Below are 16,036 nucleotides of genomic sequence, written 5' to 3'. Positions count from 1 at the left end.
TCTAAATTGAGCACATCACAAAAATGTAAGAAACAACAAGCAGGCTGAAAATATGAACAAGTTAAAAAGCAGCAGCCAACATAATAGAATGAAAACTAGCTGCAGAGATATATAGTTTGAAAACTATGCAGACAGAAAGGTTACATAAAAAGAACTATGTAAACACAAAGATCTTCACCTATCAACTCGAACCTAATGAAAACGATAGTCAGTGGAACTCCCACAATAATGATTTCCAGTAATTAGATACTACTACTAAAATGGCTCTGTCAAAGTGCATATTAGATGTTGACAGCTCATACAGAGATTAACATCCTATCTATTTTATAATCCATGCTGTTTAATGGTGAAAAATTGAACATAAACAAACCCATATAAGTTGGAAATGAAGGGCTGATTAAGAGCTAATTCAAACACATTCACATAAATGGGATATGGGAAAGCCCTAATCAAGCATTTAACCCAGTGTTTTCAACCTCATTAACAAAGATGTGTGGACCTCACTCCCAGAATTCCTCAGCTGACATGCTGCCTTGTTGCCCTATCACTTTTCATGCATTGGCTGCAAAAGCCTGAAAATCCTCTTTATATATCTAAATCAGATGGGGCAGAGCCATGCAGGCAGCCTACCTGAACTGGTTTTCCCATTTTCAAATAAACCTTTTCTTCCTCTGACTGCCTGATTTCCTAAATGCCTCAAATGGAGAGTTGGGCTCCAGGTTTTTCTTAAATCAATGTGAAACCTTGTATAAATTTAAATGATGTGCATGGGTTTTTTCCCAGTAATCAAAAGCAATAACAGTTTTTGCTTGTTCTGGTGGGGGAAAAAACCTAAAGCATATACTAGAGAAGTAAATAATTTGCCTGAAAAACAGCTGTTGTCATGCAAAGTGCTTTAGATTAACACAAGCAAATTAAACCTAAAAATAAATCAAATGCCTGTCTTTATGCTGTCAAAAATATAGCCTGTTAGATAAGCTTCATTACTTTATCCAGTGAAAAATTGAGATCAACTCCAAAATTAGGTAATGATCTAAATTGCCGAATATGAATTGCATCTCTTAAATGGAGGATATATGCTATATTTGCTATGGTGAAAGATTTTTAAAGGCTTTGAGGACATGTCTTCTGAAAATAATACACACAGTGGGCTAAACAACAGAAAAGTAGTTATGCCCAATTTTTTTGTTGCTAACAGGATTTATGTTCACATGAACATTTTCACCAGCAAATAAATATCAAGGCATGTGGGAAAGGCATATCAAGAGCTCAACTGGATTGCCCCAGTCCTAGCCACATCAGTATTATTATCAGTATTATCAACCAAACGCAAAGAATTTAGATTTCATTTTATATAGCAGTGACGGCTAAACTTTTAGGAGAACTGAAGCGCGCACATGTGCAAAAGCACCAGAACCCGAAAGAGAGCAGCTGGCCGGTATGCTGCTGTCTTCCGGGTTCCGTCACGCACATGGGCACCGGCCATCTGTCTTCACGCAAAGACCAGCTGGCCGGTGCCCATGTGCGTGATGGAACCTGGAAGAGCAGCTGGCTATGGCGCACGTGCCCACAGAGAGGGCTCTGCATGCCACCTCTGGCACGTGTGCCATAGATTTGCCAACATGGCTATATTGGCAGAACTGTTAACTCACATTTTCCAGCATATGCTAAATCCCGAATCCTGTATGTGATAGTGGCTAAGTGAATGATACTCTATTATCCTATATTATATACTATTTACATTCACATCAACCTATGCTATTATGGAGGCTTCCAGATGTAATAGGTAACCATTCCTGGGATAGCTGCCTAAGGACACCAAACTGGGAATGACTATTTGATAGGACCACGCATGGATTCAGGTTCAGTTGCATAAATATGTTTTGAGTATGCAGAACCCAACCATAGCTCCAATTTGCAAGTCTTAAAAGTACTCAGCTCATTCGTGGGAACTTGTTTTGAAATACCTTCTTGGAATCAAATACAAAGTGCAGCAAAGTTCTACTTTCTACATTGATCCAGACTTGGGAGGGAATATTATCTGCTTTGATAGGTCAGCTAGAACAAATCACAAAATAAATGATAATGGATTCTCAGTAGGAATCCAAAATGATAAAGTGCACAGAAATTTAATTCTCTATCCAAAATTGCTACAATAAGGGAACTTACAAGTACACTGGGAATGTACCCCAAATCAATATAAAAAGTAATAAATTCAAACTGGCTAATATGCATTGAGTTAATTATGAAACCAAAATCAACTATAATAAAATAAAGAAGTAAGAGCAGGCTTATTTCTTATTGATTAACCTGGCATTCCTGGAAGGGCTCTTGTTCTTTTAAATGAATGTAATGAGCTATAATATTCTTGAGGATTTTGCATTAGCCCATAATGGGGCTGGCATTCATAGATCATCCTTCCCTTCCTATGACCACAGCAATGAACAAGGGAGAGACCTGGGGACAGAAGAGTAGAGTTGGATCTTACACAACTATTTGATTTCTCAGGTTTTTTAAGTCAAGGATGTGATTGTATATAGGGAAAGAGACTCCTAATCCCTTCTCTCTTTAAATTATACATGACACCATGATATCCATTAAATTAATATTTTAAACACTTTTCTCATTTTTTTCCTTTAAAAGTATTTAAACTTCACTTAGTTTCCTCAAAGTCTTTTAGGCAACTAGAAGATGGCTTAACACACAAACATATGCAAACATGTTCTTCACTGGTTATGGTTTGGGCTTTTTTTAATGCACAAAATCAGTATTATAACTATTAAAAGTTAGGATGGCAAAGGATAGAGAGTGTTTGCGAAGAAGAAAAAAGCAGGGAAAGGAAGGAACTAGGAAGACACATTCATAAGCTTGTGTCTCCATTTTGTTTGCACTCAGATAAAATACTCAGAGTCATATCCTCACTTTTGGATTGCACATTGAGCTCACTCCGTCTTGAGGCTTTCCGAGTTGCCCTGGAGAGCTTTCTCCGAAAAGTATCTCCAGCCAAAAAATATAAAATAGGATCCACGCAGCTGTTGAGACTCGCTAGCCCTCGAGTTACTTGGTAGGTAGCATAAACCCTGTTGTTAAACGCACACATTTCCGGAGTCTGAAAATCCAGCCGAGCGCGTAGATTCAAGTTTTTCATCACGTGGAAAGGAAGATAAGACACAGCAAATACTGCCAACACTATAATAACCAAGTAAATTGATTTCCTCCTAAGCGGGGAATTGTCTAAATCTTTGTAAATCAGTGCTTTCACGATTAATCCATAGCAACCGAGGATCAGAATGAATGGGATGCAAAACAAGAAGACAGTGGTGCACATGCTGTAAATAAAGTAGCTACGCAGGTAATTGTCTACTGTTGTGTCATAGCACGCCATGGTTTTGACTTTCCTTACTTCAGTCCCAGAATAAAAAAAGATGGGAGAGATTCCCACCACCACGATAAACCAGACCAGGGCGCTGATGTAAACAGCATTCTTTTTTTTCAGTCTCCCCAGTGATTTCAAAGGATGCACCACACCAGTGTATCTGTGCACACTGATGCATGTGAGGAATAAGATGCTTCCATATAGATTGACATGAAAGATAAATCTCTGCAGCTTGCACATGAAGTCTCCAAAGATCCAGTCCGTTTGATTGAAGTAGTAGAATATTAGGACAGGGAGCGTCAGGACGTACAAGAAGTCTGCTAGGGCCAAGTTGAACATGTAAACTGAGATGCCACTCCATGGCCTCATGTGGAAGACAAACATCCAGATGGCCACGCTGTTGCCTAGGAATCCAGTGATGAAGACTACGATGTAGACAGCCGGCAAGTAATAGAACTGAAAACCGGTTTTGGTCAAGGAACACTTGTTAGTGGCATTGCTGGTCACATTGTTAGCCAGTGCATGGGTTTCAGTCAAATTCAGGACAACCGAAATGAGGGCTTCAGTCATGGTGACACCAATGAATTCACATCAGTGGCTTTCAAGATCTAGAATCAGCAAGTGTCCCTAGAGAAAAGAAAGAAAGTATCTAAGCTATGTCAATAAAAGAAACAATGCAGCAAAACAGGCAGGAGAAAAATAATATTCAATTTTCAGCAGATCTAGAAGCAGTGTATTTATTTATATCCTGCTACAATCTGGTGACTTTTGATAGCCCACTTGATAGAAGAGAAATATTAAAACATTCACAGTATCTTTAAACTTAGAAGTTAAATAACTAAATAATAATAAAAATAACTGCGAGTTGTTTAATTGACAGGGCCATAAGTACTACATTTGCTTTTTTGGCAGGCATATGTTCCTGCAGACCAGTTGAGATGCTTTAATTTACTGCCCATATTTGAATGTCAATATTATATTCTTTCTCGAATATGATAGCTTCAATTATGAGTTACTTCCCCATATGCCCTACCACTTGCCACAAAGTGTAACACAAGGAACTAGTCCTAACGGACTGTTAACCTCAGTCAAGTATCAGTTTTTGCTAAAGCATCTTATGGGCATTACCAGATGAGGCTGTTATTCATACAATCACCCTGACTCATCCATGGAATTTTGCAGATCTCAATCTCTATTTGTAACAATCTTCCTCTCTGCCCACCACCACTGATGTTTTCTCTTAAGAGGGGAGAAAATCTATTTAAGGAGAAAAAGGCAGAAGACCTCTGTAATAATTTTTTGACTGGTATTAATAGTGTACAAAAAACTGTCCATATGGAAAAACCCTGCATTTTATATGCTGGAATTTCATATACCAGGAAGGCAGAGAGAAAGTAATTAACTTATTGAAAAATTCAGCCACTGAGAGATCCTATAGTGTAAAAGATCATAATAGATCTTGACTTAGCTTCTTCATCAAAGACCACCCTACCCCTTGCACCATTCTTTAAATCTTGCTGATCGCTAGATCAGTGCTTAGCAAAGGCCAAAGACCGGTGGAATGGATACAGGTCAGGAAGAAAATATGCATCAATAATTTGTTAAAAGTGTAAACTTGGCATAACTGAAATAGTGTAACCATGTCCCCTGACATTTACTGATCAAAATTGCCATGTGATTATTGGCAATTCTTCTTCTCCTCCTTCTTCTCCTTCTCCTTCCCCTTCCCCCTCCCCTTCTTCTTCTTCTTCTTCTTCTTCTTCTTCTTCTTCTTCTTCTTCTTCTTCTTCTTCTTCTTCTTCTTCTTCCTCCTCCTCCTCCTCCTCCTCCTCCTCCTCCTCCTCCTCTTCTCTCTATCCCTCCCTCCCTCCCTCTCTCTTTCTCTGCATACATTTCCCCCATTCTAAATATGTATTGTTTAATGATGTAACCTAGGAGATTTTTTTCTCTATACAGATAAATCATGGAAGAGTTTTCAATCCCTACTCTTTCAAAGAAAAATGAAGGGAATGTACAATACAGATATTAAGGTCTTTAAATAATAGCCAAATAAACTTCTGTATTTGTTTAGATACCTGTTCTAAACATATTTTCATTATATTTTCCTTCTTAACAACATCGGAGGAACCTCCTTTAATACATGACATAGCGGCAATGTCTCGGTGTTCTACTTTTTCTCTGCAAATGGCATTCTGTACCTGAAAATAGCCCAGAACCATTATAATAAGAGGCTGTTGATAAACATAGTTGCCACAATCTGATCTAATTCCTTTTCAGAGCCATGGATGATAGAAATCACAGCTACAGGTTGCCTCCACGCAATCTGAAAATTAAATGTGAGCTAAAACTATCGTAAGTAAATATTTCAGTTCAATAATCTTTGGTACTGAAGACAGAGGGAAGGCGGAATAAGAAATGGTTATTCAGGCAGCATATGAATAGCTTTTTTTTCTTTTTTTGTCTTCCAGAAAAGTAGTTTGATTTCTTAAATTTGAGTTAAACAGATCATAAATGACTGAAGATAGTGGGAAAGTTTCTGAAAATTATATGTGTGGTAGCAGAAAAGGGGACAGAATCCAGATACCTCCTCCCCCCTAGAAAATAATTATTGGTATTCCATGAGAAGGATTACACAGTCTAAAAAGCTGGAGCAGGTGGACAAGAAAACTGCAGGGAGCAACGGTAAAGGTTAATAGAAATGAAGGGGGAATCAGACAACAAAATAGCTGTAGCAAGACAACTGAAATGAAGAAAACTTAGCTGTGCATCCTTAGACACCTATGGCTATGTCCTGGGTGCTGGCACTCCAACTCCTCAAAAACTATGAAACCATAGCTTTATCCATACACATATTGAACTATCAAGTATCCCTAACAAACCACAATGCTTGTGCTCACACAACATGCCAAGACATAATGATATCTCTTGGGCTATGATTTTCAATCCTGATTTGTGGGGGTTAGCAGGCTGTGATTATCAACCTCTGTGGGGTTACATAGGAGATCTGCTCCTAGTTTAAGGGCAGCAAAAAGTAACACCTAAAGGTGGCTTAACTTTTCTTGCGTCTATGCCTATTACACACACACACACACACACGCACACACACACACACACATACATGCATACCACACAAACACGGACACACAGAGCCTTCGCCACCCTTTTACCCCTGCACGGCAGCTCCGCCCTCCGCCCTAAATGCACACAACACGGAAGTCTCCAGTCAACCAAATGGGTTCATCTCCAGACAAAAAGCTCAGCCCCGGATTGCAAAGTCAAGCAAGAAGGCCCCCGCATAGCTCCAGGGCATGTACAGAACGCGCCTTGTGCCTAGTCTCTTTCTTCCGCCGTCTTTTTTTTCCCCACCAGCCTTGGTTTGGCTGCGCTCCTCTGAGCTCTCCCGTCCGTTCTAATCGACATTTTTACTACTGAGTTAAGAATTCAGCCCAGGAGTGTCAGCAAACAAAACAAAAAACAACAACCCTCAACCATCGCTTTGACCACCATTAGTTCCATGCCCTGTTTTTTCAACCGGTATTACGGGAAGAGGCGCGGGGGGGTTACCCCCTTCTGAATGAAACACGCGCGCTAGGAAGAGGGGGGGAAAAACCACGAGGATGCCCCCACGGACAGAGGTCGGCGCCTAGCATGGCTCGCATCTCACTTACTTTGTCAGACGAACTCTCCGAGGCTCACACACAACACACAAAACGACAGACGCCGCGGCAGAGAAAACCAAGCCGTAGATTTCTTGGCTCGGGCAAATTCTTTAGGCGGCGTTTTCAAGGGCTTTGGGAAAGATGCGCTCCCGCCGTTCCCTTTTCTTTCTTTCTTTCTTTCTTTCTTTCTTTCTTTCTTTCTTTCTTTCTTTTTTTTTTCTTCCTCCGAGCCGGAAAGTTTCCTCCGCGGTTAACAGGACTTACCTACTGGAACGCCTCAACACGCTTGGCCAGAGCGGGCAACGCGGTTTCTTGCAGCCGCTCTTAACGCGGCTGTTGGTGGTGGTGGTGGTGCCGCCACCGCGCCCGCCGTCGCCTCTTTCTCCTTCATGCCGCGGTTCCTTCTTCGCAGCTCCCGGGCGAGGCGGGAGAAGCGGAAGGGAGCCGGCGGCGCCAAGCATGTGCCCGTCAGAGCCCCGAGCTTTGGTCTCCTCCAGGCGATCGCCGCCACATTCCCCCACTGGCGAGGCGGGCGAAGAGCGTGCTGCTGACGCGCGCTGCTCCGGCAGGCAGGCAGGCGGGCGAGGAAGTGCAGGCGAGCCGCGAGAGGGAGCGCAAGAAGGCGGGAGCGGCAGAGGCGGCAGAGAAGAAGCCGCCTTCAGCTAAAGGTTGGTTCCCGCCCCCTGAAGCTCTTCCCCGCGTGGGCAAAGGAAGATCCACTTTTTTTCCCCCCCTTGCTGTGGTGGTAGGGCTGCCAAAAATAAACCAACTGGCGGTTGTTACGGCTCAACGACCTGTGGTTGGAGAGTGAGTTCGGGTCGATCCCAGGGAGCAAATAATATCAAATCAAGAGGATTCAGACGTTCGTGGATCTCTGACTTTTTATCCAGATGTGCATTGATGATGGCTACGTTACGAGATGATCATCTTTATTGTCGGTTTTTTATGGTACCACACACTGGCTCACATTAAAAATGAAATTCCGTTGCTTGCTTTCAAAAGAATGTATATATTATATATAAACATCAGTAATGGATTTCAAATCCCGTCGCTAGCGGCTTGCCCGTGGACTAGTGCGTGCTTGCGCAATGCTTCTGCCCATGTGCAGAGATATCCGGCCGGGTGGAGAGAGCCTCCGCCACTGCTACCGATTCGACTAATCCAGAGCAAACCGTTAGCAACCCACCACTGATACACATACATAACACATATTACCTGTTACACACACACATACATATAAATGTTAATAATCACTGTCCGTTTGGAATCCATAGTGGAAAGAGCAAACTTGAGAGTTCACAAGGTTGCTGCTATATGGAACCAAAACTCTCTGAATTTGTCATAGTTATCTTAACTAAAGACATTCTGATGTCTTTGAGAAAGGAGCCTTGCTTGAGTCTGGCTTGCTGTGAAAACTTAAAAGGGCCTTTTGCACTTGCCTTGATTACAGTATAAATTAGCAACTGTACAGCAACAATTGGTTGGACAGCAAACAGTTCCTCAGAAATTATTTTCATATTACGCTTGTGTCTGTATTCAAATTCACAATGCACAGTTTCATCAGTACATTGGCTGATAGGAATGTCTTAATTAGTGAAGTAAAACATTAGTTCACTAATTAGTGAATTAATTGCTTAAAACAGTTTGGTTGATGAGTTAAATGCTGCTTTTCATTAATCTGGACTACAGATTCTAAATGTTTGTTGTCTATGAAGATTCTCAGTCATCCAGGTCATGATTGTCCCAAAGGAGCTTTAGAAGCTTCTTGGATGAGAAGTGAAATGTCTTCAAAGAAAAACCAGGAAGTCCAGTTGCCTCTTGAAATGGGATAAATGTCTGCTGAAAAATCTAAAACACTGAAAAGAAGAAAAAAAATATTCTGAAGAGGTATTTCCTTTTTGTGAATTTTTAAAAAAAGGAATGATACATGCTATGATGCAAAGTATCTAAACTTATATAAACTCCCTCTCTGGAATCCCCACATAAATATGTACACATATTTGTTTATACACGCACAAAAAGACCTTTTGCCTGCTCTCTGTGAATTAGACGATAATCCAAAGAAACAGTATCCTTTCCTACAGGCATACAAAGAAAAGCAGGAGTATTCTGAAGCATAGCATCCTTTTTAACTGAATGCTGAAAGTTAGACCTGGGGACGTTCTTTAATAGCTGGCATCAGTGTATATCCTTCTATATGTGTTAGCATCCAGTAGTGCTAACTACCCTGATGTACACCAGTGAGACTTGGACTGTATACAGGAGGCATGGTTGGCAATTGAACCACTTCCACACGACCTGCCTCGGTAAAATTCTGAGGATCCGGTGGCAGGACAAGGTGCCAGACACAAAAGTCCTCTCCAGGGCAAGTCTGCCCAGGTTGACACCCTACTAATGAAAGCCCAGACATGCTGGGCAGGCCATGTTGCAAGGATGCCAAATCATTGCATCCCTAAACAGCTCCTGAAAGCAATCACACAGAGGACAAAGGAAGCAATACAAAGACACATTGAAAGCTTCCTTCAAGTCCCTGGATATGGACACCACCTCCTAGGAAACCCTGGCACAAAATCGATCAACCTGGCGCATGCTGATCCACCAAGGCTGCCAGACATCTGAGGACAGAAGAACAACCATAGCACAAGAGAAGCGAGCGCTCCGCAAAGCCGGAAGTGCAAATGCTGCAACAATGGTGCTCACACATGTCTGCCCGACATGTAGCAGAACATTCCGTGCCATTACAGGTCTTATCAGCTACCTGCGGACACATCATGGACAGCCCACAACATGTTAGATGTCAAGCTCCTCTTTGAACATGATGGAAGAACCACATCTAAATAAGTTAGCCAGGTATAGCAGTTCGGCATGCTTGCTTCATTTCAAAAGGGTCAGCTTGATTAATACTTGGGTAGGGAACTACCTTGGTGGGATTTTTTTTTGTTGGGTTTTCATTGTGGGATGAATACCTTTGAATAAGATTTGGACTCCCGGTCACTTCCTAGACTAATCTCTGCATTCAGCAACGTTTTTCAGAAGTGGTTTGCTATTACCTGCTTCCTAGGATTGAGAGAGAGTATTTCTCATTATTACTAGGGCTAAGAGACAGTATTACTCAGTATTACTTGGCCATCAGCTGATTGCACTAGAACTCATGTTCTCCTGATTTCTAGCCTGATGCCTCAAATCCTACCCCCAGCTGGGTCTCTGGGGATTTGAAATGATATCTTGGAAAAAGGCTGTGGCAAGACCACCCATCTCCTTCCACTTATGACTGTATGACTATAACTTGTTGCTGGCAATCCTTATGATTTATATTGATATATTGATCATCAATTGTGTTGTAAATGTTGTACCTTGATGAACGTATCTTTTCTTTTATGTACACTGAGAGCATATGCACCAAGACAAATTCCTTGTGTGTCCAATCACACTTGGCCAATAAAAAAAAATTCTGTTCTATTCTATTCTATTGTGTCAAGAAATTGCCTGGATGAAACCATGAAAATGTCACAATTTCTTTCCTTCCTTCCTTCCTTCCTTCTTTCCTTCCTTCCTTCCTTCTTTCTCCCCTTCTTGCCTTCTTTCCTTTCCCATTTCCTTCACCTCCCCTCCCCTTCCTTTCCCCTCCCTTCCCCCCTTTTCTTTCCTTCCCTTTCCCTTCCCCTCCCCTCCCCTCCCCCTTCCTTTCCTTTCCCTTCCATTCCCCTCACCAACCCCTCAATTTCCCTTCCCACTCTCCTTTCCATATTGTTGCCTGGAAAATTTCATGGACAAGTTCATGAAACAATCAGAAATCAAGCTCAACTTGGCAGGGATTTTTTAAATGCATAGCTTTTAATATAGCAGCCAAACATTTCTAGAAGGACAGTAGTGGTGAGCACTCTGATCTGGAACCTTTTTTTTCAAAGCTCTATGATACACATGAAACTATGAGAGCAAATATTCTACCTTTGCGTAAGGACTCTTGTTAGAATCCAATTTTGTGTGTCAAAAACAAGCCTGTAGACACAAAATAAATCCAGATTTTATCCACCAGAAACTTTGTTCTCTCGTCGACTGTTTGTGTTTGCTTAATTCCTGAAGCCATTGCTTTCGGTTTGAATCCTTCCAAGCAGCAGCAGTAATCATACTTTCAGTTACCGCTGTGTTGAATGCTTTAAAAAGTGAAATAAGGTGACATAAAATATTTCATTTCAGAAGCTCAACCCTTCCAAATGGCTAAAGATTTATTATATTAACTACAATTTTCATAAATATTTATGGGATTAGGAATATTTAACCCCCAACCACTACCTTGTGTCATTTTTGAACGGCTTCTGATGCTATTCCCAGATCCAGTAGCCCTTGAACTGCTTATTCTGACTGACAGCAAGCCTCTAAGATACTTTGTGGCTCCATTCCTGTCCCCTGCAAATTTTGTTCCTTGAGATTTTTTTTTTTTAATTGGAAAGGGCAAGCAGCGAATGTACAACTTCTGCATGCAAGACACATTCTCTGCCACTGAGCTCTCGGCATCTCCTGTAAACAAATGAAAGCTACTGTTTATCTGCCACATTATTAGCATGCGGGACCAGGGAAGCTAGTAGATAAGTGAAAGAGCTGTGGATTAATAAGCCTCTGGTTTGAACCTTTCTCTTCTGTGAAAGGATGAGATAGACTTTAGCATTCTTGTTTCAACCACAATTGCCCTCATCCTTATCTATAATGTCTAAATCATCATCATCACCATCACCACCATCATCATCAACAACAACAACAACAACATTATCTTCATCCTGATAATATGACTCGGAGATGTTTTAAGGATTGCTGAAATTGTCCATGTAATGGATTTCCACTGGAATTTAAAAGGGTATAATGCTTATATAAAAGGGACACGTTGGCCTAAGTTGCTAAAATGCTGAGCTTATCGATCTAAAGGTCGGCAGTTCAGTGGTTCGAATCCCTAGTGCCGTGTAACGGGGTGAGCTCCTGTTACTGGTCCCAGCTTCTGCCACCTAGCAGTTCGAAAGCAAGTAAAAAATGCAAGTAGAAAAATAGGGACCACCCTTGGTGCGAAAATAACAGCGTTCCATGTGCCTTTGGTGTTTAGTCATGCTGGCCACATGACCATGGAGACGTCTTCGGACAGCACTGGCTCTTCTGTAGAACCAGTAGTAAAACTGGCGGGAGGCTCCGCCCACTGACCTGAAAGTGATCTGCGTATGTACAGAAGGAGCGGGCATGATTACTTACTGGCAGTAAAGGTAAGTAGAACCCACCCCTGGTGCAAGGGGAACCTTTACCTTTACCTAATGGTTATATATATACAATATATATATATATATATATATATATATATATATATATATATATATATATATATATATATATATATATATATATATATATATATATATATATGTCTTTGGTTATTCGGGTTTTCTCCGTGTAAAATTGAAGTGTCTTGGCGCTTCGAAAGTCTCATTCGTCATCTTCAGGCTTCAGCTTCGTGCTTCTGGGAGCAATGTGTGATCGCAGCTGTTTCTTCCTTTTAACTGCTAGTGGGGGTTTGAACTGATTGGGTGGGAGCTTGGCTGTGCTCTGATTGGATGGGGGTTTTTCTGTGCTCTGTGTTCTCTGTGTTCTCTGTGCTCTGTGTTCTCACCTCTACAAAACCTAGCCAAATTTCTCGCCAAACAACTACAGCCCTATGCAGAATCCATCACCTCACACGTAAAAAACTCATTCCAGTTCATAGAGATCATAAAGAAACAAAACTTACAGCCCAGCGACCTACTCGTGAGCTTTGATGTCATATCCCTCTTCACCCAAGTGCCAATCAAAGAAGCCTTGACAGCTATCCAAAACAAATATAACCCCCCCAAGCACATCCTAGATCTGACCAACCACTGCCTATCCAACACATACTTCATCTATAATGGACAAAAATACAAACAAGTAGAAGGAGCACCCATGGGATCACCCTCTCACCTGTCATTGCCAATCTCTACATGGAACACTTTGAAACCCAAGCTCTAGAAAATCTGATCACAACCCAAACTCTGGCTCAGATATGTAGACGACACCTTCATAATCTGGCCACACGGAAAGAAAACTTGACAACTTCCTCACACACCTCAATAGCCTACACCCCAAAATACAGTTCACCATGGAAACAGAAGTTAATAACCAACTTCCTTCCTGGATGTCTTAGTCTACAGAAACCCAATGGCTCCCTAGGACACACCATCTACCAGAAGAAAACACACACAAACCGCTATCTGCACGCACTCTCACACCACCACCCAGCACAGATCAACTCCGTAGCCAAGACACTCATCTCCAGAACAAAATGCTTAGCTGATGAACAACACCTAAAACCCGAACTAGACACTCTCACTAACGTACTAACATCCAATGGATTCCAGAGAAATAAGCTAATCCAAAAAGAACCCCCCACTAAAATCCAAGACAGAGAACAAGAAAACGGCACAGCCCTCCTCCCATATATAAAAGGCACCACAGACAGAATCAGCAAGATCCTCCACAAACACAACATCAAGACAGCATTCTGCACAAACAGAAAAATATCCACCATCCTAAGAAACCCCAAAGACAAAATTGAGTTAGAAAATCAAGGAGTATATGAAATCCCATGCACCGCCTGCCCCACCACATACATTGGACAAACCAACAGAAGAATAAGTGCGCATTGAAGAACACAAGAACTCATTCAAAAAAGAGGAACCAACTTCTTCCCTGGTCCAACACTTTAAAGTCACAGGACATGATATTGACTTTAAAAAGACCAGAACTATCGCCAAAACTGAACACTTTAACAACAGAATAATCAGAGAAGCCATTGAGATAGAAAAACGCCCACACAGCATGAACAAACGAGATGACACCTCCCGCCTACCAGCCATTTGGAAACCCGCCCTTATTGACAAACGAGTCCCTAACACGAGGAATGACACCAGACCCACACTCACAAGGTCCACACAGGATGTCACCACCGCACATCCACCCAGAAAGCAGACCCAAACCCACACTGATCATGAAGCACGACCAAGGACCAGAAGCCAGACCGCAGCTGCAACATTAGCCATTTCAAACCCTCCAATCCATTCATGCAGCAGACTGACACCCACTATGAAGATGTAGCACGACCACAAAGCCAAACAACAGCTATGCAGCTCACCAGCTCAAATCCCCCTGCAGCACAGATTAGACTGAGCACAACCAAGCCCCCACCAACACAGGACACACCCCCAGCCAATCAGAGCACAGAAAACCCCCATCCAATCAGAGCACAGCCAAGCTCCCACCCAATCAGTTCAAACCCCCACTAGCAGTTAAAGGAAGAAACAGCTGCGATCACATTGCTCCCAGAAGCACGAAGCTGAAGCCTGAAGATGACGAATGAGACTTCGAAACGTCGCCAAGACACTTCCAATTTTACACGGAGAAAACCCAATGGCTCCCTAGGACACACCATCTACCAGAAGAAAACACACACACACACACACACATATATATATATATATATATATATATATATATATATATATATATATATATATATATATATATATATATATATATATATATATATATTTGTTTTCTGAGGTTTTCACGGTGTTTGTATATAGGTCTTTGGTTGTTGGGTTTTCTCCGTGTAAAATTGGAAGTGTCTTGGCGACGTTTGACGAAGTCTCATTCGTCATCTTCAGGCTTCAACCGTGCTTCTGGGAGCAATGTGTGATCGCAGCTGTTTCTTCCTTTTAACTGCTAGTGGGGTTTGAACTGATTGGGTGGGAGCTTGGCTGTGCTCTGATTGGATGGGGTTTTCTGTGCTCTGATTGGCTGGGGTGTGTCCTGTGTTGGTGGGGGCTTGGTTGTGCTCAGTCTAATCTGTGCTGCAGGGGATTTGAGCTGGTGAGCTGCATAGCTGTTGTTTGGCTTTGTGGTCGTGCTACATCTTCATAGTGGGTGTCAGTCTGCTGCATGAATGGATTGGAGGGTTTGAAATGGCTAATGTTGCAGCTGCGGTCTGGCTTCTGGTCCTTGGTGGTGCTTCATGATCAGTGTGGGTTTGGGTCTGCTTTCTGGGTGGATGTGTAGTGGTGACATCCTGTGTGGACCTTGTGAGTGTGGGTCTGGTGTCATTCCTCGTGTTAGGGACTCGTTTGTCAATAAGGCGGGTTTCAAATGGCTGGTAGGCGGAGGTGTCATCTCGTTTGTTCATGCTGTGTGGGCGTTTTTCTATCTCAATGGCTTCTCTGATTATTCTGTTGTTAAAGTGTTCAGTTTTGGCGATAGTTCTGGTCTTTTTAAAGTCAATATCATGTCCTGTGACTTTAAAGTGTTGGACCAGGGAAGAAGTTGGTTCCTCTTTTTTGAATGTGTTCTTGTGTTCTTCAATGCGTGCACTTATTCTTCTGTTGGTTTGTCCAATGTATGTGGTGGGGCAGGCGGTGCATGGGATTTCATATACTCCTTGATTTTCTAACTCAATTTTGTCTTTGGGGTTTCTTAGGATGGTGGATATTTTTCTGTTTGTGCAGAATGCTGTCTTGATGTTGTGTTTGTGGAGGATCTTGCTGATTCTGACACCTAAAACCCGAACTAGACACTCTCACTAACGTACTAACATCCAATGGATTCCAAACAAATAAGATTACCAAGCTAATCCAAAAAGAACCCCCCACTAAAATCCAAGACAGAGAACAAGAAAACGGCACAGCCCTCCTCCCATATATAAAAGGCACCACAGACAGAATCAGCAAGATCCTCCACAAACACAACATCAAGACAGCATTCTGCACAAACAGAAAAATATCCACCATCCTAAGAAACCCCAAAGACAAAATTGAGTTAGAAAATCAAGGAGTATATGAAATCCCATGCACCGCCTGCCCCACCACATACATTGGACAAACCAACAGAAGAATAAGTGCACGCATTGAAGGACACAAGAACTCATTCAAAAGAGGAACCAACTTCTTCCCTGGTCCAA

At 42.0% G+C, this 16,036-nt stretch overlaps 1 protein-coding gene across 11 annotated transcripts in view; it reads right to left on the bottom strand.

The window, feature by feature from the left end:
• Window positions 1-7,654, bottom strand: part of P2RY1 (purinergic receptor P2Y1) — a 115,970-nt gene extending 108,316 nt beyond the window's left edge. For 8 of the 11 annotated variants that reach the window (XR_009155861.1, XR_009155856.1, XR_009155857.1 and 5 more), the window contains exons 1-2: window positions 7,045-7,654; window positions 2,923-4,003 (exon numbers count right to left, since the gene is read on the bottom strand). Coding sequence is in view for 2 of the 11 variants with exons in the window: in XM_058189402.1 (XP_058045385.1) it covers window positions 2,923-3,946 (1,024 nt within the window). In the remaining 9 variants the exon portion in view is untranslated. Of the gene's footprint in view, window positions 1-2,739; window positions 4,004-7,044 lie in introns of those variants that run through there. The other 3 variants (XR_009155859.1, XM_058189403.1, XM_058189405.1) reach the window with 3 other exon arrangements.
• Window positions 7,655-16,036: the final 8,382 nt, after the last annotated feature.

The sequence above is a fragment of the Ahaetulla prasina genome, chromosome 6, assembly GCF_028640845.1.
Source record: "Ahaetulla prasina isolate Xishuangbanna chromosome 6, ASM2864084v1, whole genome shotgun sequence".
NCBI lineage: Eukaryota > Metazoa > Chordata > Lepidosauria > Squamata > Colubridae > Ahaetulla > Ahaetulla prasina.
This window is presented reverse-complemented; position numbering and strand designations above follow the sequence as displayed.